The sequence below is a fragment of the Ceratotherium simum genome, chromosome 6 (genome assembly GCF_057802395.1).
Source record: "Ceratotherium simum simum isolate JZ-2026a chromosome 6, ASM5780239v1, whole genome shotgun sequence".
In the NCBI taxonomy this organism is placed as follows: Eukaryota; Metazoa; Chordata; class Mammalia; order Perissodactyla; family Rhinocerotidae; genus Ceratotherium; species Ceratotherium simum.
Window position 1 is genome coordinate 90,079,753 of NC_141905.1, and position 26,645 is coordinate 90,106,397.

At 56.0% G+C, this 26,645-nt stretch overlaps 1 protein-coding gene across 2 annotated transcripts in view; it reads left to right on the plus strand.

The window, feature by feature from the left end:
• Positions 1–26,645, plus strand: part of INPP5A (inositol polyphosphate-5-phosphatase A) — a 240,056-nt gene that overhangs the window by 205,104 nt on the left and 8,307 nt on the right. For both annotated transcript variants that reach the window (XM_087432894.1, XM_004438857.3), the window contains exons 10-12: positions 5,882–5,977; positions 6,118–6,192; positions 15,676–15,749. In XM_087432894.1, coding sequence (XP_087289020.1) covers positions 5,882–5,977; positions 6,118–6,192; positions 15,676–15,749 — 245 coding nt within the window. The remainder of the gene's footprint in view (positions 1–5,881; positions 5,978–6,117; positions 6,193–15,675; positions 15,750–26,645) is intronic.

A 26,645-nucleotide genomic window follows, 5' to 3' on the forward strand; every position in this document is an offset into this window, starting at 1 on the left:
CAGCAGGGAGAAGTTGTGTCCATGGCTTCTCCCTCCGGGGCTGGGCCACTGTCCACACTCAGGTCTCCTTCCCGCTCTGCCCAAGCATGTCAAATCAGAGCCAGCTGAGGCCAGGCCCAGGCTGGGAGATGCCACCACTGGGGATGAGGCATACCCCTCGGGGTTCTGTGCATGCCGTCGGGGGCCTGGGGGCTTCACAGCCTCAGGAACCTGGCTATCTTTTGTTGTTTGTCATTTTAAGACTATTTTACTTTCAATTTAATGAAAAAACGTTAATCAGGCCCCTGAGGTCTTACCCAGAAGCTGAGCAGTAGACAAGGATCCCTATTTACTGCTGAATGGTCCTGTCTGGGTGTGGGAACTCTGCCTTGCCACCCCCAGCCCTTCATGGGAAATGCCCCATGCTCGACAGAGTGGCCCTTGTCACTGTCAGGGGCACCTCAAGTAGATGCCAGGACCCCCAGGTGGGACTGGACACCCTTGGTCCTGGCTTGTTCTGTATTTTATGGGCCATTAAGATGTGAGGTTCTCCTGGGGGTGTACAGGCAGGAATGGGAGTCACAGTGTTATTTCCTTCAGGAGGGCTCAACTTGCAGAAAAAGAGAGGTCTAACTCCCTTGGCAAATGGGCTAGAAGATTTCTCTCAATAACTGCCCGCTCCATCTAAATTTGGGGCCACACTGCCTTTGTGGTTCATTTTGGTTTTGTTTAACTGTCAGCATTCTTGCTCCCCACGTGGAGGGAAAGGGAGCAGAGATGGCTCTGAGCAGACACGGCAGTTCTGGGCCCCCAGCATGGGCGCCATCCGACCCTCCCTGTGCCTTAAACAGTCTGCAGACATCTGGCCTGGCTGGTTTTCATCTGCTGACTAAAGTCAGGATTAAACCTTGCCCCCACTGCTTTGTGCAGCCTTCGATGAGTGATGGGCGGCCCCGAGACAATGCCCTGCTCAGCCCTCCAAAAGCACTGCTCTGGCCAGACCAGGCAGCATCTAGCGCCCGCCCACGAGGTCCAGGCGGTGTGTCAAGGATCCTGCGCCCCCGTCCCCACCCCCCCCACCCCGGTGCAGATTTGGGACAGGGTGTGCAGAGCCAGTGGCCGTGTCAGGCCTGGGATGCATCTGTGTGTGCATCCTGCTGCTCCCCTGGCGCCCTGGGCTGCTCGGCAGGGAAAGCAGCATCCTTGGGACCCGGTCAGGTAGCTTTGCCCACCCGTCACGGTGAACCAGGGGGCCTCTGTCCCCTAGCAGGCACCCTCCTCAGAATGCTTCCGGAAGGTCAAGACGTGTGGACTGTCTGCCAAGAATGTTCCAAGGAACTGTGGCTCTTGGTGGGGACCCAGGCTGTCACCCATAGGTGGGCTCTCCTTACAGGAAGAGAGTTCCTGGCTTTACCAACTAACAGATTGCCTTGTTTGTGTCAAAAACAAACAGAAATAGCATTATCAGCTGCCAGGACAGTTAGGGAATTAGAGAAGATCACTGCAGCAGAAAGGGCACTCTCCAAGCAGGTTGTTTCTGAACTGCTTCCGGTGACTCTGCAGCACCCGGAGCCCAGCTTCCCGCCTCTGCAGTCCTGCTGGCCTTGGCCTCGTGCCAGCCTCAGTAATCCTCCCACAGCAGGAGGCCAGGCTCCGGGGACCAGGAGCATGCTGGAGGGCAGGGTGCAAGAGCTCGAGCACATGCTGACCAAAGGCTCACCCCTAACCTGCCCCTGTGGGATGCATTTCCCCCACTCCCGAGTCCCAGACTTGTTCCTCCCTGCCCTGTGACCCTCAGTGGCATCTAGAACCTGCCACAGCAGTGCCCACTCTCAGGCCGTGGACCAAGTGGGCAGCTTCTGAGCCCTGCAGGAGCCTGGAGACCCTGCACTCTCGCTCGTCAGGACTTCTGCCTCCGGGTGGAGAGGGAAACCCAAACGGGTGTTTCCAGTCCACACAGGGCCTTGCAGACAGAGGCAAGGCTAGCTTTACATGTTCAACCAGACAATATTTTTAAATTCAAAATATACTTCCAATACATACATCACTTCCTATGTTTTGTCCAGTGGAGGAAAACTAAAATGGAAATGCATTCTCATTCTCTTTCTGCAGCTGAGGAGAGAAGAAACTCACTGGGCCCCTGGGTGGGGGTCTAAGCCAATGGGGCCCATGGCTGCGCTGCGGTGCCCCAGCGCTCCGCGAGGGGGGCCACGTCCCCTCAGCTCTTCTCCACACCCTATGGCCCGCCCCCGGCTCCAGAGACTCTGCCTCTGAAACATGGCTGTGACCCAGCTCACCTCCCACTGACCACTTGCCTTCTCTCCTCCCCTCCCCGTCTCCTCCCCTGTTCCCCTCCCCACCACAGCCCCTGGACTGAAGACACCTGCCCCTGGCTCTCAGACTGCCGGTCCCTGGCCTTTGCGCAGGCTGGACCTCCACCTGGAGCCTCCCACACACGCCTGCCCTGGTTTCACCTGTTTTGTTCGCGATGCCATCATCTCACTAGTTGCCCCCCACCCCCCCATCACCTCCAGGCAGCAGGGACCATGCCCACCCAGCCCTCCACTGATTTGCTCCTAGCTCAGCACGAGGCTGCGTGCACAGCGCCCGCAGGTGTGTGACCCTGGTGTGTGTGGACACTCAAGAGTGCTGCCCACCTGGCCGGGGCTGTGCTAGGTCCTTTGGAAACTTCCGTGAGTGTCAGGTGGGCTCATTTTGCAGTCAGCTGCTGCCCTAGGCCTCTGTGGCTAAGCCAGGCTGCATAGGCGGAAACCTGCTCTGTAAAATCAGAATTGTAAATGGATCTGAAGCTTTAAGGCTGTTGGTAAATGCAAATTGAGATGCTTTTTTTTAATACCGTCTAACCTCTTGAAGTGGATACATGGGAGATAGCATTATAACTTTTATTTATCATTTAGAAACTTAGCAATTAAAATGAGAAACCTTTGCAAAGTCCTGTGTCTTTAAATCTGCCTTACCCAGTTCCTGTTCCTGATAGAAAGTTTTAAATCTATATTTATAAGTTTTTGTTTCATGTACCTCTTACCAACACAGACCAAAACTTTTCTTGCATGGAACTTGTGAACGTCTTTCTAAGAGCCACGCATGCCCAGTCCCCTGGGGCTCTGTCCTGCAGTTGTTGAGGTGTGTGGTGGGCACCTGCTCTGATGTGGGGCTGGCCTCCAGCCCATGGAGCACGGGATTCTTCCTCCATGGCAGAGGGCTCAGAGTGACCTGTAAGGCTGCATTTAAAGGCTCCGGCTGGTAGGGGCTGGTAGGGACCCAGAGGCTCTGCCTCTAATAGAGTTTCAGACTTTGTGGGGGGAGTGTTTGTGACAGGTGAGTGGGGGGCGATGGGCAGACTTAGCTCTGGGATGCATGGGGCCAGCTGCATGTGGGCACCTCTGAGCACGGTAGCTTTGTGCGAATCAGATGGGCTGTAAAACTTTGCGCTTCGCTGAAAACAGCCTTGTGGGTTGGCACCGGAGCCCTGGGTCCTGCAGGTGCCCCGTTCCAGGAGCATGCTTCTCTAGTTGTCTAGACTGAGAAGAAATGCAGGAATTTCGTTCTCCACACAACAAGGATAACCTTGGCGACAGCGGTCCATTAAATTCCAAAAGAAAAACCAAGCGCTCGTAGTGCCAATGAGTCAAAGTGCTGGCCACCCTTTCAGGTGCCCCTTCGTGTGGATGCTAATAATGAAATAAATGCTAGCTGGCTCTTTAAAAGTAGCATTTTGGGTATTTTTTTCTCCTTTCAAAAGAGAAAAATCCCTTCCATAAGTAGGCGAGCTGGAAAGGCCCCAGCCCTGCGAGTTTCTGCATGAGTGGTCATGACTGCTGATTGAAAGGCCCGCCCAATCACTTCTTTAAAACCTGGTGAATGGGTGGCTCCGTGAGAGGGGTGTGAGAGAAAGGGCCCGAAGAACTGGAGGCACGCGGGTAGGCGGCCCTCTGTGCACCCGGTGCTGATCAGATGTTTAGCCTTTGGGAGCCCGCCTGAAGTGGTGAGATAAAGCAGTTTTTTAAAAAAGTTTCCAGCAGATGCCTTTGGGAGAAGAACCATGAATATCCTGAATCTCGTCCTGGGGTGGCTACAATGGCCGTCTGCCTGCCAGAGGCCTCTCCCATTCAGGGAAGCGCTTAAGCCACTTAAGCACATTAGCATCTGGATGGAGCCAGACCTCCTCGGGAGGCAGGATGGGCAGGGTGGCCACGCTCTGCTCTGGATTGTTCCACACTTGTTCTAATCCGTGCGTTTGAAAGCAGCCAGACTGATTTGTGACACATGAGTCCAAAAGCCACTTTGGGGTCTTCACCCGCTTGGCTGCTCTGTGCTCTGAATGTCAATGGCCTGTCCTGGGGTGCACTTTGGGGACGGCAGCGGCCGCCTCCCCTGCCCACGATGGGCAGTGCCTGTCCCTGGTCCCAAGCAACCCTGGAGGGGGTCTGCGTCTCAGGCTGCCAAGGGGCTTTCGGGGGTCATGTCAGCGGGTCCCTGCCCAGGGCCTGCTGCAGGAGGGGTCTCCTCCGAAGCCGGCACTGCTCTACAGGCCTGGGCTCCCAGCCTGCATGCAGCCGCTCTCCTGGGCGCAGCAGTTCTCAGCCGCAGGACTTCACCAGGACCCATGCAAAGGAGAGTGTTTCTAAAAAGGCAAAATCAGTTGTTTTGTTGCAGTGGTCTTTTTTTTTAATAAAAAGGTATCATTGAGGTATTATTTACATACAAGCTACAGTCCAGTGGTAGACTCCTTGCCACGCCCACCCCAGCCTGAGGCAACCTGTGTGTAAATGGACTCCTGCAGTGTGTGACCAGCAGGCTGGGGCCACTGCCCCGCCTCACGACACTGTGGACCCGGGCGTCTCACCATCCATTCAAGGCTTTCGTTTCTCTCTGTGATGATTCGTCGGTTTCAGTGCCCATCTGGCACGTCCTTTGTTAAATGTATTCCTGAGTGCCCGCACTGTCCTGTGCCTTCATCCCTCTCGGAGCCTAGAGAGCAGGCTTCACTCCATGCTGCCTGTGGGCGTGCTCAGCGTGGCGGAGCCTATCTGGAGGGCTGGGGTCTGCAGCTGTGTCCTCCTGTGGGGAGTGACCCCGTTTACGTCCCCCCACGACCTCGTGATGCCTTTCCCTGCCTCACACTCAGGTTAAGATGAGAAGAATTTTCTGAACAACCCTGGTTTACTTTTTAGCCAATCAAATGGTAGCCTGCTCTCTGTGACCCAGGCGTGCTGCGTGGAGCGTGGCAGTTGTGCAGCCTGTCCCTGTGGAGAGCAACAGCACTCCCTCCACCAGATGCTGCCCAGACGTCACCCCCTCCCTCACTTGGCCTGCATCCCTGCCCCAGGCCCCCAGGGTGGCCTCTTCTCTTCCTGACCCCTTGTGTGGCCCTCGGAGGTCCTGTCTGGGTCCTGTCCCACTGCCCCCTGGCACACGCTGGGGCTGGTCTCACTGTCATGAGCCCCCCAGCCGTCCCTCCGTCCTCTGCTGTAGAAATGCACCTGCTCAGGCTATTCTCAGTAAAGCCTCCTGCAGACCTTCCCTGTCGGGGTTGGGTTGGAGCTGCAGCAGCTCAGGGAGGCAGAGGTGCAGCAGGGAGGGAGGGGCCCTGTTGCAGGTGTGCAGCACTCGTCCAGGACACGTCTGCCTTTGGGCGCTGCTGGTCAGCTCCTGCTTCTGCTCCAGAGGATTGGTGGTCCCACAGCGTTTGGAGCTGTGTTTCCTGTGTCCTTCCCCTGGGGAGCTACTCTGGGGTCCCTTGACATGGAGGTGTGAAATTGGGTTGAAGCAATGAGGAAGCTGCCTGGAAAGAGCGCGGTCAGGCCATGTGCGGATAGCCCAGCGGCAGCCAGGCAGAGCACCCTCTGCTGGGACTGAGTTCCTTCCGTGTCTTTCCCAGACTCTCTGCACAAAGGCCACGATGCAGACAGTCCGGGCCGCCGACACCAATGAAGTCGTGAAGCTGATATTCCGAGAATCAGACAACGACCGGAAGGTAAGCTCGCCTGTAACTGTGGGTCTCTGATGTGCTGCAGGCTGCCCGTGGCTGTCCCAGAGCTGGGGGAATGGGAGCTCTGCTCCAGGCCTCTGGTCTCTGCTCCCACCTGTGCTGATGGCCCTTTGTTTGGCACGCAGGTTATGCTCCAGCTGGAAAAGAAGCTCTTTGACTACTCCAACCAGGAAGTCTTCCGAGACAACAATGGCATTGCGGTGAGTTTTACTCTCAGACGTGTGACCGACACCCTTGGGGCCGCTCTGGGGTGACATGACCCTGGGCCCCTCCCTGGCCTCTACTTCCCTGGGCATGTTTCCTGGATGCTGTCACAGCTCAGGGCTCGGTGTTGGAACCCTCGCCCTCCCATCACTTCTCTGTGGTGACAGTTCCTGGGCTGCAGCCACCTGCCTCACTGTCTTGTTAACGGGTGGCCTGCCTCTCATTCGGCCGTCAGCATTCGAGACCCTTCTGTGTGAGAGGTTGAGTGCTGGGTCCCTGGCTCAGGGCCAGTTGACAGAGGCCGGGGCTTCGTTTGGAATGGGGAGAAAGCACAGTGTGCATTTGACGAGGCGTCCCTGTTAATGGGTGTGTGCACGTGTGTGTCTGTGCGCGTGTGCAGACTGAAGCACATGTGACTGGAAGTGAGAGCTGAAACCTCAGTCGACCTGGTCCCTGCCAGAGGCAGCCTGGCTGCGGGAACTGCCCCTCTGCTCTGAGCCCCTAGTCCTCCTGCAGGGCTGTGTGCAGAGAAGCAGGGAGAGGTGGCCAGACTCGCTGGACTGGTTACTTGTTGTTGTGACATGATTTGGGCCTATTTTTAAGGTGTTTGTTGGATACCCACTTGGTGCAGTCACAGTGACTGGCAGGTGAACGGTGGGCGTGTGACATTGCCAGTCTCTGAGGTATAAATAAATGCCCCCGCTGTGGCCAGTTCCAAGCTGAACAACCAGCTCCCAAATTTCTGAAAATTTAAGAACTGGCTCTCGAGCTGGTCAGAGTCAGCTCTGGTCCCTCTTGATCCCCCGGGGGCTTCGGGTGCAGAGGCAGCCCCTGCCCTGGGAAGCTGCCCAGGGGGTGCACATTTAGAAGTGGGAGGGCTGCCCCGAGGGCAGGTCGGGGCTGCCTCACCCCACAGCTGCTCCTGTGTGTGCAGTGCTCCCTCCCTCCTGCTCCAGGGAGCACTGTGCCCTTCCAGGCTTTGCCCTCTTTCCCGTCTCAAGGAACCTGCCTCACCCTCTTTGCACTTCCTGCCCTGGTCGGAGGCTGTCTGTACTGCTGTCCCCGTTTTCAGCTCCCACTCATCCCACCCCTGCAGTCTGGCCTCCGTGCCACTAAGAGCATCGTTACCCCCTCGAGGACGTCTGTATTCCAAAGTCCAGGGACGGTGCTTGGCCTTCAGACCCTGCCTCCCGCAGCGTCCCCACATGGACCACGTGTCCCGTGGGTCAGCTCCCTGGTCCCCCTCCGTCCCCAGGCTCAGCTCTTTGCACTCTGGGTGCCCCTGGGTGGCCTCGTCACCCCCTGGGCCTTGCGTTTCCAGCTCTAGACAATGCTTCTGTCTCGTGTCTGCCTCAGGCCCCCTCCGTGCACTCACACCGGGCCGTGCTGGGTGCTTTGGCTCCACATCTGTGCCTCGGTTTCTCCTCTGGGTGTGAGAGGCTTCCTCAGCTCTGTGCGTGCTAAGTGCTTAGAAGAGGGCCGGGCACATCTGAGAGCTGGGTGATGGGGCTGACGACACTCCAGGGACTCTGTAGTCCCCTGTCCCTCCTTCAAAACCACATGTGCTGCCCCGTCCCCACAGCTCCCACATCAGCTCTTCCCTCTGTGTTCCTGCATCTCCTCCTGGAGGTCATGTCAGCGTTCTGCCACTTGTTCAGCCTCCGGGCCTCCTCTCCCCTCTCAGTCAGTCCACTTCTGGGCGTAGCCTCCTCCACGCAGAGTCTTTCCCTCCCTCCGCCGGGCCGCCCCTCCCTGCTGCAGGAGCCCCCTCACTGCCGCCTTCCTGCCACCCCTGCCCGCAGTCCGCCCCCAGCCTAGAGCCCAGCCAGGGCTTGTCATAGCCCCTTGGCGACTTCTCGCCAGCCTCAGTTGAGGCCTGGAGCCCTGGTCTCCTCTGCGAGGCCTGGCTCACTGCTCCATCTTGGTGCGTCTCTCCCTCCTCGCCCTGCACGCAGGCGCCCTGCGTCACCTGAGCCCCGGCAGCACTCTGAGCGCCCTTTCCTGCTCTTCCACTGTGCGTCCCCTGTGGACACTCTTCCCTGCGGCCTGGCAGCTCATGCCTGCCCTCCTGAGGGATCCCAGGCCCTGGTGAGGTTGACTGTCCCATGCGTCCCCCGCGGGGCCCACGCCCTGTGCATGCACATTTACAGGTTCTCAGACAGGAGGCTCCACAGGGCAGGGGCCATGTCCTGCATGCTGTCTGCTGAAGAGGGTGGTGTCCTGGTGGCTTCAGTGGGGCCTGGAGCACTTGGGGCAAAGGAGAGGCCCTGGGGCAAGTTTGGGGGCCCCTGAGTGTGCCCATTTGAAGGTGAAGCCCCAGGAGACTCGAGGTGCCATCCTCTCCCTGGGCAGCTGCAAGACCGTCTGAGTTTGGAGAAGGCAGGCAGTGGTGGGTTCTGAGGGCCCCTGACAGAGATGGCCCCTTGAAGCAGGAGCAGTGAGGCCACCAGGGAGAGAAGAAGGCAGAGGCTGCCTGGGAGGAGAACAGTGGACACAGGGGACATGGTACTGGGCCAGCCAAGGAGCCAGAACATTCCAAAAGGAGGAAGGAGGAGACTGGCAGGAAGGAGGCTTGTGGGATAAACACGGGTCTGTGCCAGGGCGGGCAGTGGAGATGGAGAGGAGGCGCACGTTCTAGAAACATGGAGAGTGAATGTCACATGTGTATCCAAAGTCCCTATGTCCTCTCTTAGCGTTTAGACAGAGTATATGATCACCACTGGAAATAACAAATGCTGCTACTATTGGAAGTCATCTTTATTTCTGTATTTTTTCAGCATATGAAATTGGTGGGTTTTCTTAAGATGGAGGAACGTTAGTTTGAATATTCAGGAGAATTTTCGAATTTGATTCTGAGATGAAAAAATACAGCAGAGTTGAATCAGAGTGTACATTTCCACGTGGTTGTTTTGGAAAGCCTCACGTATGCGTGGTCGTGTCACGTCAGGAATCTGGTGTGGAGAGAAGATGGTCTGCGGGGCGCCCGGCCTTTGCACGCTCTTCCTGTGGTTTCTCCAGGGAGCCACACTGGAGGGCGGCCGCGGCAGCGGCACCCACCCACTGGCACCAATCCCGGGTGTTCAGCACCTTGCGGTACTGGTGCCTTCAAAAACGGCTCATAGGCTCACGTTGATGTGCCTGTCTCGTGCCCCTGCTGGACTGCCCAGCACCTGCAGAAGTCAGCTTCCGTATCAGCCTCACACAGGAAATGGGGTCATCCAGGCAACCCTGGGGGGCACCATCAATGGCCTGAGGAGCCGTCGGAGGTGGTCTGACCTTCCTGGGCAGACACAAGCACCACGAGCACTGAAACACACGCCCCATCCGCACGATGGATGTGCCTGCGCCCAACGCAGCCCTAAAACCCATCGCATCCTTCATCAACCACCGGTCTTGTACTCGTCTGACAGAAATTTAATTCAAGCTGGCTCCTGAAAATAATTATTGTATTTTAAGAGTAGTAATCATTGGCCGGGACATGATTGAATGTGTCCATGCCTATTGACTTTTTCTATGATTTATAGCTTTGTTTAGTCGATATTCCCATCGAAATTGTATAATTAATTATAAGTGTGGCTGTCAGGGCTGCAGGATGGAGTGCCCTGGTGAGGATTTGGAGAGATTAAATTTTCCTTGGCTGTCCCAGGGCAGGGCCTGGGAATTTTCGCAGTGCTGGGCCTGTTGGATAGAGATGTTTTCTGTGTGTTTAGCAACTGCTCTTGCTCAAGGTGCATTGATTTTCCAGGCTCTTTTTTCTTTATCAGCGAGTGTCTCTGCAGCAACGGTGGAATTTGTGCAGCTGGGACAGCTCTTGACAGATACATATGATCAGCCGGCTGCTTTATCATTGTCCACACACACCCCGCACTGTTTTTCACTTTGTAATCAAGAAGAATGTTTAAGATACATGTGAAATTGGTTATCATGTTTGTGAAAAATCTCAAAGAGATACAAATTATCATTTCAACAGAAATGCAACACAATTTCTCCTCAGAAACATCGCCCGTCTGGTGTTTCGAGCCTGTAGCAGTGCCTCCACTCCCATCATTTCGTGTGGACGCAGGGCGTGAGCAGACTGCCCAGGCCGTGGAGCCTCGGGCGCTGTCTCCTTGCTGGTCCCTCAGTGGGAGGGTCCCGCCAACCTGTCAGAGCAGCCAGAGAGCAGGGACAAGTCGACCTCCCGCGCCCACCCTCCCGCGGGCAGCCCACCTTGGGATCTGATGGGCCGGACTGGGGTTTAGAAATAAATGCTGCAGCACGCAGGCCGCAGCTATCATCGCGCAGGTTTCTTCTGTTTGTGGGGCTGTGGGACTGACCTCTGCCTTCGCCCGCCGGAAGGTCCAGGAGGGTGAAGATGTCCCCCAGGAAGGTGAAGATGTCCATGGCCTTTGCCAGAGTGTCTAGCTCAGTGCCTGACACACAGCGGATGCTTAGTAAGTCTGTTTTGAATCAGAAGGAATAAGTCTTCGTGTTTGAGAACATCTCCATCTTAACAGACGGGCACGTTAGCACACCAGTGGGTGCTTTAAGGGCAGGGCCACCAGAGAAGTCTGTTTCAGCACAGGGGCTCGGGACCCTGTGCGTGGGGGTGGTGCATGGGCGTGCAACAGAGACAGAGGACAGGTGGAGACGGGTTGCTGACCGAGACCCTGAAGGTCTGGGTCCTCCCCTGAGTGGCTCTGTTGCTGTTCTAGCAGCTGGCAGATTCACGCTCATTCCAAACCAGATGCTCATTTGCTTTCTTTTTACTTCACACCCTAACAAGTGGAGAAGTGGCGAGAGGCAGTGGCTCCATCCCTAAATGCTGCCGCCCGACAGGACCGGACAGTGAGGCTGGCAGTCCTGCTGGGAAGAGTTAAGTCCGCCAATTGGCCAGAGCCTCACCAGCTCTCTTCCTGGAGGTTTCAGCTTCTCTCATGACCTGCTGTGAGGCTGTGCATACTGGAGCGTGTATATGTGTGTGTTCGTGGTTTGCTCTTTAGTTAGGAAGTTCCCGCAAACCCTCGCAGCAGCAGTTGTGGACGATGCCCAGGTGGACGCCCTCTGGGCAGGTTCTGACCACTGAGGAGGCCCCCGGGAGCCCAGCAAGGCTTTGTAGGTCTCTTTTTGAGGCTGAATTAAAACAGGGCAGTGTTCAGTAAGTGACAATAGCCACGCCCACACGTGCTCACACACACGTGTGCTCACGTGCACACTTGGGCACCCCTGTGCAGGTGCGCACACATGTCCAGGTGCACACACACAGCTTGTGGAAGCCGCCTTGCCCTCCAGTCCCCTCGAGAGTGTCCTCAGAGCTGGTCATGGGCCTGAGAGCCGTGTGGCGGTGAGACACACAGCACAGACGTGAAGGTGACCAGCAGTGACTCTGGTTTATAGTCTCTCAGCTCATTCAGAAATTTAGGAACAAAACAAAGTGTATTTGGAACAAAACAAAACGTGTGCATGTACATGTACACGTGTGTTCGCACACATGTATGCACGAAACCCCTGCCAAAGAGTGGAAATGGAGTCCTTCGTCCAGAGTCCTTTCGCAGAGAGTTCGAGAAGGAGTCCAGGGTCAGGTCCATGGCTGGAGCCGGCGATCTTTCCTTTAAAGAGGAGACTTTTGCATCTTCATTGTAAATGTAGAAGAAGAACCCACTTTCAGAGAAAGAATCAGGGTGTCTAGGTGTAGTTTCACATTTCCTGAGAGAATTTTAGTAGTTTTTGCATTTGTGTAAAATAAAGTACCAGTACTTCTCACTGGGTGCTGCTCGGAGCCAGGCCTTGTTCTGGGGGAACAGAATGGACACAGACCCCATGGGGCTCATGGGCTGGCAGGGACAGGAGAAGCAGGCAGTCAGCACCCTCAGCTCAGGCACGAGTGGGCGCCGTGAGCAGCACCATGCAGGGAGCAGGAGAGACCGGCTGGGGGTGTCCACCAGGGGGTGGGAGGCACTGGGGGGAGGGGCAGGCAGGCCCCACAACCCTCGCTGCCTGCTGTGGCCAGGGCCATTCTGGGGGCTAGTCTGAGTGAGCGGGAGCTGTTGAGGGTGGAGCGGGGACCGACAGATCTGAGGCTGCAGAAGTTTCTCTCTGGCTGTTGTGTGTGAGAGGCTGGAGCTGGGCAAGTCAGGGCGGGTGGCTGGCTGTGGCCCGGGCTGGCCAGAGCCAGTTGCTGAGGCCGAGTCTGCTATCTGCATCCTTCTCTGGAGATTGGGGCCTTGGAGATGTCCAAGGTTGTTCTGGGAGTTCCTTCAAAGTGTAAGGAAGAGAGTTAAGTATCTGTCTCAACACTTTGTAACTTGAGGTGACAATTCTGAGTATTTGTTTTTTAAGAGCCTGGCTCCTTGTCTGCTATTTCCTATCTCTGGATGGCAATCTCGTGGAAGGCAGGCCCCACATTCACTGCCACACCTGTAAAGGCTTCTGCAAATGAAGGTCCACTAAAGACAAGCTTATAGTCCCAAATGCAGAATGGGGAGGGAAGCGTTTCACAATAGCAAGAGCCCAGAGATACAACGTAGGTGGGATGGACCCTCGAGAACACCAAATAATTGAATAATTGATAGAAATTATAAAATAATATTTTGAAATATTAAAAACATGAAAGAATCAGAAACACAAATACCATACCCTGAAAAAAGCAAGCAGATTAAACAAATACACAGAACTTCTAGAAGTATAGTCGCTGAAGTGGAAATCTCCATGGATGAATTAAGTGGTAGAGCAGACCCAGCTGGAGAGGGATTTATGAGGTGGACAGAGAGCTGAGGAGTGGCCCAGTGCAGTCCGACGTGTGAAGGTGCGGCGGATGTGACCAGGTGAGGCGGAGGCGGGAGGGCAGACTCTAGCAGGAGGTCGTGATGGGGGGACGTTTGGAGAGCTGATGACAGAGTGATGGAAGATAATCATCAGGAGCACAGTGGGTCCTGAGCAGGACACGTCCGAGTGAAACAGCGAACACCACACATAAAAAGGAGACTTAAAAGCAACCTGAGGAAAGTGTCAGATCACCCTACAAGAGTGACAGTGGCAGCCAGCTTCCCCAGCGGTGACATAAGCCAGATGATAGTGGAGTAATTTGGTGGAGAAGCTAAGAGCACACGCTGCCAACCGGAGCTTCAGGTGTGCTGGCCAGACTAACACAAATAACGTTCACACCCAGATGGAGACAGCTGGCCCCAGCAGCAGATGCTCTGAACCAGGAGCGGCTGTGCTCAGGAGCGGGGGCCAGATAAAGAAGGAAGGACAACATCAGTGTAAAGTCTTAGGACATGGAAAGCACTGCAAGGTGTGGTGGACACACGCATGTGCAGTGACCACATGGAACATCCGTGCCAGCTCGGTCACCGCTGGGGGAGGAGGCAGATGAGTTGGGTCAGGCAGGGGTCCGCACAGGACGCACTGTCCCTGGGACGTTTCATCTCTCCTGTAAGAGTCTGAGTTACGGGTGGGAGAAATTAGATTTGGCGACTCTAGAGGGGTGAACCACGGGCACTCTCACCGTCTGTGCTTTCCCAAATGCTTGAAACTGTCATTGCAATGGAAGGAAGCTGCTGGCGGTGTTTTGGTTAAATGGCCGATTAGCCGCGGCCCCCAGAACTCTCCACAGTTGTCCTCTAGATGCTTCGCACTGGTCCTTTCCAGAAAAGCCCAGCTTCTCACCTCGGACAGGCCACCTCCTCTTCTTATCGACTGTGATGGTCAAAACCATATCAGCACCTGCCTGGAGCCAGCAGCCTCCCCAGCCCCGTCGGCAGCGGGCCCCGCACTGCCATCGGGGCCTGTTGTTCCGCCTCTGAGCAGGTTAGGCCAAGAACTCAGGCTTCAGAATGACCTAGATAAGATACTCGCTTATAGGCCCGTGTTTGTGTGTGCACGTGAATGTGAGTGTGTCTACAAGTACATGCATATGTGTAAATACACACGTGTAAGCACAAATACACACTGCCATGTGGGTGCAGGATTGGTCCAGATGCCACGTGACACTTCACCCTTGAAGGTGCCTCTCCTTCCCTGGAGACTTCCTCTCCGTCCCAGCCCCACTGAGGAGATGACACCAGAACTTTCCAGAAGCTGTTTGGCCTGGAGTCCTCCCTGGAAGTGGAGCTAGAGTTTCCCTTGACGTGGAAGCAGTCAGGCCGTTTGGTGCCGTGAAAGCCAAGCTGCTCTGCACCCCCCCACGCTGCCCCTCTCCATCCTATGCCCCCCTCCTGGCGCTGCACCCCGGGTTCCCCACTCCAGGTTCCCCAGCCCTGCAGGTGTCAGGGGCAGTGCTGAGCGGGGTGAGCTTTGCCCCAGCGTTTCTCACCAGCAGCTGTGGGCTTGGATGGCACTCGGGGGTCCCGGCCCCAACCCTGGTTCTGAGCTTGCCAGACAGGGTCTGAGGCTCTTTGTGACTCCTCCTCTGAGTGTCCAAGATTCTGCAGGAATGTGTGAGATTGAAATTAGGCAGCTGTGTCTGAAATGGTCCCATTTGTGCAAAAGGAGCGTTGGTTTACCCCTCTCAAACCGTGAAGGCCACAGACATCTCCTGGTGGAGAGCTCAGCTGTTTTCCTCCGGCCCGCCCTGAGGAGAGTGGCCTGCTGGATGCTGCCTGGTACGGGCAGGGCTCAGGGGAGGGCTGTGTGCAGGTGGCTCAGGTAGCAGCCTGGCACAGGGGTAATTACTGGTACACGACGCTGCTGACTGCACGCTTCAGGAGTGATGGATGAGGTGGCAGGGAGGAGAGAGGACGTGGTGTGGCTTTGAGGGGGGCTCCCACACAGCTGAGAGGGGACATGATTAATGAACACGTCCCGAGGGTGTGCATGGTGACGGCTCAACACAGCCTAGGGTGGTCAGAGATGCTGCCGGTGGTGTCCCTTGCCTTCTGCAGGCACAGCGCCCTGTGGGGTTTATCTATAAAGAGTTCTGCGGGGCCAGGTCATTCTGTCTCCTCTGCGTGTAGAAACCAGCGCTCACGGCCAGGCTTGCTGCTGGAGTCTCACCTGTGTGCACACTCAGGCCATTTGTTATCTTCCTATGCGAGGTCAACGTTGCTTACTCTCTGACTTCGTTTGGGCAAGACGGGAGCTGTGTCCCCTCTGCTGGACACTGCCTTAGTGTGAGGCACTGCCGAGGCGACGCCAGCCCTGCTGTGTCCACTGCACTGCGTGGTTTCAGCAGGGTGAGGCGGCCCTGGTGGCTAGTCAGCAACAGGAGTGCAGGTTCCAGTGCCTGCTGCAGAGGAGCTGGAGGCGGAGCACAGCTTCACAGGCAGAAAGGCCTGCTGGGCGCTCACAGATCTCTGGGGACACAACAGCGCGGCTTTCAGTAGGGTGGCCTGCGCATGCACCATGCGATGTGCAGAGCAGATGGATGCTTGAGCCATGGGTGTTTCCCAGAAGTTGCAAGGGTCCCAGCTGCAGACAGACCACCACACCCCCAGGGACTTCTCGATGCCCCTGATAAGTAAACCAAAGTGACTTTATTTTTTTCTGTTTGTTTTCTTTAGCTCTTAGAATTTGACAAAGAGCTGTCTGTTTTTAAGGACAGACTGTATGAACTGGACATCTCGTTCCCTCCCAGGTAAGGAACACCCACCTATTGGACGAGCAGGTAACATTGTCCTCTCAGGCGTCCGTGTGCGCCGGTGCAAACCACGCCTGCACATGCCCTTTCTGGCCAGAAGGCAACAAGCTGAGAGCAATAAGTCTTACTTCCTTGTTGAAAAAAAGATATTTTTTCCAATATCAAAGTATGGCCTTCTCAGATTAGCATACTAGGGGCCCACAGAGGCAGCTATATGTTCTGGATCTTTCTGGGAATATCGGAACCTACCACAGGGTAGTGTCTTGGGGATGGGCTTTTGGTTCTGTCTGTTTTTGTCTTTCCCAGGGACGTTTACCAATCTTGAATCTTGAAATCTGCAGTGATAACACTCGTTTCCTCTGACCAGCCCAGGGGATGTGGCCCGGACACATGCCAGGGTCTGAGAGGGGCATGGAGTAAAGAGAAACCATTAACAAAAAGTGGCCCAGGAAGGGCCGGGTGTCCGGGGCAGGGAGTCACAGGACTCCCCCCACCCCTCTCCTCTGTTTCCAGATCCCAAGTAGCGATTCTTACCTCAGGGGTGGAAAATGGACCTTGGGCACGTGTTGGGGGGCTTTCTAAAGTAGCCGGAGGTCATGTCGAGCCCCTGAGGATACACCTGCACCGGCGTGTTGCCCACTTGTTCTGTGTCCGGCCTGGCAGTAAACACTTCATGTCCTGTGTCAGAAGGAGAGTTCTACATCTAGAGCGTGCTCGCGAACCACATGGTCTTTGACACTCTGAGAAGATAACCCCTCGATTCCTGTGCCACCTTCATTTCAGTGGTCGAATGTGTGATGACTGGAGGGGCCCCCACATCCACTGGCTGTGGGACTTCCTGCGGCTCATGGGCCATGGGCCTGTGGCCCTCTGACCTCAGGGTCCAGGCTCTGGCTGAGATGGCTGGACTCAGCTCAGGCTCAGCGCCCAGACCAATGGCGCCAGTTTCAGGGGCCAGAGAAGCAGGGACTGTGGGCCCCACTGGGCCTTCGGGACCCCTGGTTGTTGCCTGGCCAAGGTTTTGGACACCCTTGAACATGTGACTCAGCAGCGCAGGACCAGGAGGGATGGCCCTCAGCAGTTCCCATCCTGGGTGGTGACTGAGCACGTCTCCCTCAGGGCTCTGATGCTATTTAAATGTACAGTAAAGTGTGCCATGAAATGTGCTTCAAGATACTTGTGAAATCTGTAGACATCCTTAGGAATTTGTCAGACTTCCCTTGCTGAGTATGGTAGACCAGATATCCTGAACGTCCCTCCCTGTTTGAAAGGCTCAAGGCTATCTCTCTTGGGGCTTTGCTGAGCTGGTGAGGAGGGAGGAGGCTTGGGGGCCCCCAAGGGCCAAGGGCATGACCCTGTGGACATGTGTGCCCTGAGCTGGCATCTGCCTCTTGAGTTTCTCCCAGACGCTGCAGCCCTGAAAGTCACCCAGATCAGGACACAGAAGATGCAGGCAGGACCTGGCCAAGCCACAGGAGCCAGGTGGGCAAGGGACAAGCCCACCACTGACACCGGGCAGCAGAGAAACCTGCTGGTCCACACCCAGGCACGTCGAGAGGATGGACAGACAGGTCAGCCCTCACGTGGCCACATGGTCTAGTAGAGGTCCAGGGCTGCGGTCCCTGCACAACTGGCAGAAGTGCAGGCCTCCCTGGGAAGGCAGCTGTAACCTGGCTGTCGGTCAAATCCCTCCTGTTTGTCTGGGATCTTTCTCATCCCTGGATAGGGGAAGGGGATGTTGTGGTGCCAAGTGGGAGGAACTTCAGAGAGCCGCCTCTGTGTTGATGGCTGGGGTGTCTCCTGCCGTGTTCTCCAGGATGCCTGGGGCAAGCTGTGTGCACAGACAGGTCAGCCTGCCCTCAGTTTGGGACAGACCTGCCAAGCATGAATCTCCATGGAGCTCGATTGGTTCGATTGGTTCATGGGGTAGGAAGAGGTCCATGCCCTCGTCCCAGGACCTGTGAAGGTCCTGCATGACGTGGCGAAGGGAGTTTGCAGATGCGATTAAGGAGAGTCCCTTACTGCCCGGATAGTGTCCTGGGCCATCCGGGTGGGCCCATTCAAACCATGGCCCCCAGCAGCAGGGAGCATTCTCCAGCTGGAGGCAGGGGCTGTGAGGGAGGAAAGTGAGGGCAGGGGGGAGAGGGCCGTGCAGGGCTGCCTGGAGGGTTGGCTGATCGATTCAGTTATCAGATTTTTTCCCTTTAATTTGGAAATACCACTATTTTCTCTTTAATTTGGAAACACCTTTAGAAGTTTTCTGAGATGGATGTATGGGGAAAAGGTAAAGGTGTTCAAACTAAACATCGGCTTACCAATTGGGGGGGCCAGCTCAGAGTAAGAAGTGCCCTTGACCTCTCAGCCCAGTCACAGCACAAGCCTGTGGTGAGAAACCTACCAAAGGCTCCAGAGGCCATTCCGCCTCCCTTGCCTGGTCATCTGTCCCCCTCCCCCACTGCCCAGGGCATCCATCCTCCTCCCCCACTGCCCAGGTCCTCCATCCTCCTCCACTGCCCAGGTCATCATCCCCCTCCCCCACTGCCCAGGTCATCACCCCCCCGCCCCCACTGCCCAGTCATCCATTCCCCCAGTCCTCCATCCCCTCTCCCACTGCGAGGTCATCCATCTCCTCCCCCACTGCCCAGTGATCCATCCCCCGCCCCCCAGCCCAGTCATCCATCCCCCTCCCCCACTGCCCAGGTCATCACTCCCCGCCCCCACTGCCCAGTCATCCATTCCCCTCTCCCCCCACCCAGTTCTCCATCCCCCTCCCCCACTGCCAGGTCATCCATCCCTCTCCCCCACTTCCTGGTCATCCATCCCCCTCCCCCACTGCTGGGGTCACACCCAATGTGGTCCCTCCCTTTGGTTCATTGTATTTTAAAAACCATGTTTGTGACATTAGTTAGCACTCACAGCCCCCATGAGTTGCCGTGGGGGGTTGGAGAGCTGTTCCCATCAGTGGGAGAAGTGTACACAGAAGCTCAAGCTGGAGATCAGCAGGTGACGTTAGAGGTGGTGGTTGTGTGGTTTGGTCCCTGCCCAGGTGTGTTCTCTCCCTCTACTGTGGAGTGTGATCTTAGGCCTGCTGTGTGTGTGTGTCTGTGTGGTTGTGTGTGCAGGAGTATGAGCTCATGTGCACACATGTAGGTGTGTGCATCTGTACATGGGGTGTGTGTACGGAGGATTGTGTGCATGGGTGTATTCACTCATGTGCACTGTGTAGGCACATGTGCATTCGTGCATGTATGTGGGCACTGCATGGGTTGTGCATGTGTGCATATGTATACACGTGTGTGTAGGCATGTGTGTACATGCATAGGTATGGGGGGTGTGTGTGTGCAGGGTCTTTGTGAATTGGTTATGAACTAATTGTGCACATGTGTGTGCAGTGCATGGGTTTGCGTGTGTGTATACAGTGTCCACCCATGCATGGATGTGTGTATGTGCATGGGTGTGTGTGGGTTTGAGTGTGTGTACATGGCATGAGTTTACATGTGTGTATGCAGAGTTGGTACACGCATATGTGGTTGTATATGCACACATGTAGGTATGTGGGTGTATGCATGGGTGTGTGCACGTGTCTTGGGGTGTAGGGGGGGTTGTGTGTGCACATGCATGGTGTGTGTACACATGGACCTATGTGTGGTGTGTGCATGTATGTGTGTGCACGTACATGGGTATGTGGAAGTGTGCATTGCAAAGTTGTGGATATGCGTGTGTGCACATGTGAGCATATATGTGTTTGCATGTATAGGATGTATACATGGGAGTGTGTGTATGTGCAAGGTGTGTGTACATGAGCACATGTGTAGTTTTGCATCTGGTGTGCCGCACATGAGCAGGGTGTGTGTGCACAAATATGCATCTGGGTGTAAGTGTGTGCCTCGGTGTGTGTGTTGTCTGGGTATGCGTGTGTGTATTGTCTGTGCACAGCTGCCAACATAGAGCAGTCTCTCACTGTTGGAAGCAGCTGGGGACTTGTGACCTGGCGTGGTTTCCCTGCAGGCCCTCTCTTGCCCCTGTCTCGGAGCAGAGGAGTAGAAACCCCCAGGACGCAGCCTGAGGGCGCTTGGTGACACAGCCTAGAGGGGAGAGGTGGTCCTCAGGCTGAGTCATGCAGTGAGGGAGCACTTGGTGCAAGGGAGGAGCCTTCTGGAAGACGGGCAGGCCTGAGGCGTCCTGTCCTCTTCACAGGCTCCTTCCTGTTCCGTGCTCCCAGCACCTCCTCACCAGGGGCGCAATGTCCCTGCGGGAGAGGAGGCAGGAGTTACATCCTCATGGGCCGCAGCCCAGTGCTGGGAACCCCAGGATGACTTCGGGGGCATTCGCCACCTTCCGGGGGGGCCGGGCCCCACCACGGAGGTCTGAGGCGGACTGCTGGACATGCGGGCTGCCCAGAGCCACCACAGAAACCCCGTCTCACTGGGGCTGTCGTCCCCCAGTGCCAGGATGCCCAGGGAGGGGGTTGAGCCCACGGTGCCCGCGAGCTGCTGCTCACTGACCCCCAGGGCCGCTCTCCTGCCTGGAGCTCATGTGAAGGCCGGTGTCCCTGGGAAGAAGAAAAGACAGGCTCGCCACTTGCTGCACGTGGGTTCTGGACTGAAGGACGCTCCAGCTTGGGTGTCTCCACACTTATTCCCCTTTGAGAGGGGTTTCTGAGGTCACAGGGCAGAACCTGCCTGGGGTTCTGTTTCCATAGGTGTGGCTGGGTCCTGCGAGGATGGACACCACGTCTGCGTTTGTCCATGTAGCCTTGGGCAGGGCAGGATTGTCCACGTGGAGACCTGACAGTAACGGTGATGTGCTGTGCCAGCTCCTCTCCAGAACCTAAGAAATTGTTTCGTCCTACACATTTCCATTTTGTAAGAATGGCTTTTCACTTCCCAAGCTGTTCGAGGTTAGCCTGGAGGGCTGGACAGAGCGCTTCCTGTGTCTCAGGCTGTCCATTCTCATCCCCAGTGTGGCTCCCAGCACTTGTCAGGACATGTTTGCTCCCACACACTCCTGGGCTTCTGGTACTTTCTGGAAGGCCGAGAGGACTGAGCCCTAGGAGCAGCAGCCACCTCGGGCTGTCATGCGTGTCCTCGCTGAAGTTTTCTTCTTGGTAAGGCCTGTGTTTGCCTTAGTTCTTCAGAAGGAGGGAATTATGACAACACGGGGGCGTCTGCTTGCTCCACAGGAGTGCCGTGAGGGCAGAGTCGGGGTCCTGAGTGCGTGTCAGAACTCTTTGTGCTTTCTGCCCTGTCATTCCAGCGGTGAACGCAGTGCAGACTGGTCGAGCGTCTCGGTCCCTGTCCTGGCAGAAGTGAGCTCTCACTCCCTCACCGAGGGCCTCCTGCAGCCTCACAGAGCAAGACCTGCTCCCCGAGGGCCCGCCGTGGCCGGGGCACTGTTCTCAGTGCAGAGGGGGAGTGTGCTCTCCACTCTGCTCCCAGGCTGGAAGCACTGGCACAGTTGCACGCCCGTGACAGGCCCTGGAGATGTTTCCTTAGCAGGCGGGTCTTGTGATGAGAGGGACTGGGTGTCTTCAGCAAAGGCATTTGTTACTGTTCTCCATGGACTAATAGAACTTTACTCCTAATGGATTGTGGCTTAATGCTGTCTGTCATTTTGCTAGAAAAGGTGCTAACATTTCAGACATCTGTGGAGCCTTCAACTCTTGTTCTCAACTCCAGGCACTGGTGTGTGTGGCACCTTCATTAGGGACAGCCACAGAAGTGACCAGCTGTGGGTGGCGGTCAAGAGGCTAGAGTGGCAGCAGGCTGCTGCCTCCGCCACAAAGACCCTTCCAGGCCCTACGCCCTGCCCTCCAAGATGGCGCCCACCACCCCCGCCAGGCCAGGGACAGCGCCCAGGACACAGGCCAGATGAGGCGTTTAACGCTATGTGGTGTGTCCATGTGCTCTTAAGGTCCAAAGCGCTCAGTGTGTGCTTAGAGTAACTGGTGGACAAAGAATGCGGTGTTGGCAGTGAGGCACGAGCTCCGCCCACTCTGGCTGTCTGTGGAAACCAGCTGGCTTTGCATTGATGCAGAGCTTAGCATGACGTTAGTTGTGTGAAGTAGACAATGGTGAGAATCAGCTTTCCTAATACTGTGTTGTCAGGCTGTTCAGCTCCCTGGGTGCCCAGGCCCTCAGAGGGACAAGTGGCCCTGTCCACCCTCCTCACCCCCTCCAGCCCAGTGTCCACTCACAGCTCCCACCTCTAAAGCCAGATTTGGGCCGTTCAGAGCCGATGGCAGGAATCCCACCTTTCCCCAGGATAGCCGAGCCATGAGGGGCTGCAATTTGGGATGCCCCCAGGGTAACCATGAAGTCTCTGTCTTCTTGTGTATCTAAGCCAGATGGAAATTTCTAATTTATAGTTTAATTTTGAGAGTTGTTATCATTGTTTTAAAATAAAGAGATCAAGGTATAGAGATAAGGTGGCTTAGCTGCCTTTTTCTCTAATGTGGCAGCATCAGCGTTTCCCAAGGCATTAACTATTCTTACAGCTGCGCACAGCAAGTGGGTGGTGAGCGCGGTGGGTCCCGAACCGAGTCCCCTGTAGAATGGCGCGGTCCCCTCTGGTGGCTGAGCCTTCAGGCCCAGACCCTGCCCAATGGCGCTCCCTGCCCGCTCCCCCAGAACAGCCCTTCCGAAACCTCCCTCCACGGAAGCCGGGCACCTCAGAGTTCCCACCAGGTTGCCCCACAGCAGAGACTTGGACGTTCCTTGTGCCATCACTCTGGCCCGTTCTAGCCACAGAGGCGCCAGGTTCCTGCGCTGCAGCCGCCTGCGCTCCGTCCATGGGGTGACCAGGGGTTTGTTTCCACATCTCTTGGTGTGGACTCTTCACGTGTGAAAGATGACAGCTATCTGTCGTGTCACTGCAGTGGGCTCACTTTAAAAAACAACAGAGTATGTGTGGAAGTCCTCAAGTAGTGAAATGACTGAAACTTTCCACTTATTAAGAAGAAAAACCATGTCCTACCATCCAAAGGGCTGGCGTTGAAAGTCCCTTTGGGGACAAATCCCAGAGAGCAGTGGCTCTCCCTCATTTGGTCCCAGGATCCCCTTACCCCCTGGAATTACTGGGGACCCTGGAGGGCTTTTTTTTTTTTGTGAGGAAGATCAGCCCTGAGCTAACATCTGCCAATCCTCCTCTTTTTGCTGAGGAAGACTGGCCCTGGGCTAACATCCATACCCATCTTCCTCTACTTTATATGGGACGCCGCCACAGCATGGCTCAACAAGTGGTGCATCGGTGCGCGCCCGGGATCCGAACTGGCGAACCCTGGGCTACTGCAGTGGAGCACGCGCACTTAACTGCTTGCGCCACTGGGCCGGCCCCTGGAGGGCTTTTTTTATGTGCGTTTATATCTATTGATAGTTTACTATAATTTACAAATATTTATTAATTTATTTTAAAATGACCATAATAAACCCATTACATGTTAACATAAATAACGTTTTTATGAAAAAATAACTTTCCCAAACAAAAAATAATTTTTGAGGAGATGGCATTGTTTCAGATTCAAAAGAATTTCCCTCAAGTTCAGTTTAGTGGAGGACAGCCTGAGTCTCATATCTGCTTCTGCCATGGCCCCACTGTGGTGGTTCCGGTGGAGCGTGTGAGGCAGAGCCAGCCTCGCAGGTGTGTGCCTGGGAAGGGGGTGCAAACAGCGCCCTTGTGGGTGCTCCTGTGTGCTCACTGTGAGAAACGATGATGCATAAACTTAGCTGCAGTGTGGCTCTGAAGCCGTATGCGTGAGCTGTGCTTCTCCCTTGGAAGGGGTCTTTGGCCCACGTGCGTGACTGTGACGTCACGCTGGTCTTTCGGCAGCCCTGGGTTGCCCAGCTGTGGAGAAGCCCCAGATGCTGGCACGTGTCCCTCGCAGCATCACATGGTGCCTCCTCAGGACCACCAAGCTCAGCAGAGGCCTGTGTGCAGTGGGGTGCTGCCAGGCTCCCGGGGTGGGTGAATGCAAGTTCTCCAACATTCTGGTTTTTGCTTGAAAGCTTGAATTTTGTCATTGGCAACAAACACCCTCAGATGTTTCCCTTGGAGAGGCAGGCTCATTTCATCCCGTCTTGAGAAAACACCCGTCAGATACCCATGTCTGAGCAAACACAGTCCGTCTGCCCTTTCTAGCAAAAGAGTGTTCCATGGAATCAAGCTGCAATGCCGCACAGGCACTTAACCGCGAGGCGCGGCCACACCACTGTGTGAGGCCGGATGCGCCAGATACACTCCGGTCTCTCCTCCCACCGGATCCTAAAAAATCACGTCTCCCAGGCCTGAGATTCCATAGAGTAGTTGTTATCCTGCTCCGACTACTCTGACTGTGGGTGTGACACTGAGGCACGCAGCGACCGCGGGGCCGCGGGGCCAGAGTCCCACGGGGGCTCCGCACTCTGCCCGTCAGTGTAGCGTCAACACCATGAAAACGACAGTAGCAACTTAGTGTGATTCTGAACATAGTGTTTACCTTCTGGACCCCCAAAAAGGATCTCAGGGACCCCCAGGGGTCCACACATCACACTCCAAAAATTAGCCAAAACCTGGAAATAACCAAAATGCCCACCAGCAGTGGAATGGATGTTTGCTCCTGAAGTGGAATGCACACAACAGGGCATAGCGGCGAGCTGCCGCTTCACGCAGCTCTGTAACAAACCTGAAATCAGGCGTGTAAATGGAGCCAGACGGGCAGTGAATGCTGCACGGTTCCCCTTTAGGTGCAGGTCGCTGCGGGCAAGGCTGGTTGGCGGTGCTGGGGTCATGACCCTTGACCTTCCAGGCAGTGGCAGGAGAGCCCAGGGCTGCTGGCTGTGGGCCGGGCTCTCCCCTGAGGTGGGGGTCACACGGGGGTGAGTTGCCGAGCGTCCACTGCACTGTGGGCTCCGTCTGAGGTGTGTTATACTTTCACAGGAAGTGGACTGAAGGAATAGAAAGGTGTGAAAGTTCTGGATCTACCCACCAGAATGTGCAGAGTATTCAGCTTATTCAGAGAAAGCCGAATGGGAAGAATCAGTCATACCTTCCCAGAGATAGATGCGCTCTCCACAGTGGGAAGAGATGTTTTTACTGAACCAGTTCATTACAGAATAAGATCAAGTTTTAGCTTTTGAAAAAGACAAAAACATACACAACATGGAGATTAGCTTTACTGCACAGGTCCAGCCAGAGGAGGTGTGTCTTCAACAAAGACGTATATTTTTAAAGTAAGGATTAGGAGGCTCTTTTCAAACTTAGTTGTGGGCCACAATTTAAAGTTCAACCATCTATAGATTCGTGTCTATAATAACATACATCAAATCGTAAGATTCTCCCAAGAAGGATGAGCTCCACTGTTCGCCAGGCCTGGTGCTTGGGAAGGGAGGGAGGGAGCGCGTCCAGCTGGCTGGCTGGTCATGGAGCCCTGGTGGGACGCGGCCCACACAGACGCGCCAGGACAAGTGCTGAGGGGCAACAAGGACCAGAGAACCGGTTGTACGGAGAAAGGCCGATGGCCCTAGTCACCCCAGGGGACGGTGCAGGCTGGCTGTGCAGGGGCGCGCTGTGCCACCAGCTCCTCTACCCGCCACGACTCAATCCTGGCACGTTGTTTGCTGTGAAATTCTTCCACTTAATAGTTTCAGTATCGCCACAGCTCTTGTTCTTCTTTGATTTTGGTTTTGTTTCTTTCCCTTTTCCAGAGATTTCAGTAACAGCTGGTGCCTTTGAAACCAAGTCCTTTCCATTGTTTGCTGGCCCCCGGGTCCATGAACGTATCAGTAATCTGTGACGGGCGGTGTCTGCACCGTTTCTCTCCGAAAGGTACCAAGTTGTCCTCAGTGCTGGGGAGTTGGAGGCAGCTGTGTCCGCCGTCACTACGCAGCATCGTAATCTGGGAGCAGTTGCTGTGTGATCAGGCTAGAACCTGGGGGGGTGGCTTCTGCCCTCATGGCCTCCCCGAGGAACGCCGGGCAGCACCCCCCCTCCATCTCCCGCCTCTGAGGGCCAGTGTCGAAGGGTGCCTGGTCTTGCCTGGTTCATGGAGGTCCACACCCAGTCAGCCATCCACCTGCTTCCTCCTGAGCCTGGTGTCGCCTGCCCTCGGAGCCGGCAAACACAGCAGGGCTTTGTACCTTCCCAGCTGTGTTGTTGGCCTCGGGGTCCGTGGTGACCGCCCCCCCACACACCTGCCCAGCCCACTCAGATGGAGACCTGAGCCCAGCCATAGCCCTGGGGCCACTGCCTACATCCTGAGGGGGGAGCCTGAGGGACAGGCAGGAAGGGAGGGCGGCCGTGAGGACAGGTGGGCGATTGTTACCTTTATCACACTGCCATTAATTACGGTGATTACTCCCCCATCGTCCAGGGCACAGGCAGGGCCGGCCTGTCCTGCGGCCCCACCCTGCGCAGGGTTTGCTTTCAGATAAGTCTGCATGCACAGCAAGCACCTGTATTAATCATTGTCAGCTCCCGAGGCGCACAGGCCCACGCTGCTCGGCCATCCTTAGTGCAGTGGCCGCAGCAGCGCCTCCTTCGCGGCTCGCACTTGGCGCCTCAGCTCGTAGGGAGGACGGATAAGGTGGCGCCCGGCTCCCCTCCTTCCCCGGGCCCATGCTGGCCTTCCCCAGACCTGTCCGGGCCAGCACTGCTTCGTCTGCTCCTTGCCTGGTCCTGGGAGCGGCTGGGCCCCTTCCCGGGTGTTGGGTGCACGGGGAGCACCCCTGGGCTTTGGGGGTGAGGGCGCTGCCCCCCCACAGCCCCTGCCCACCCCCGCTAGGGCAGCCGTCAGGACCAGCTTCTTTCTCCTGTTGAATTGCCTGTGGACACGCCTGTGGCAGCACAAAGGGGCTAGGGCCACGAGGGACCCCCAGGACTCCTTCTGGGCACACAGGTTGAGGGCTGGCCCGGAAGCTT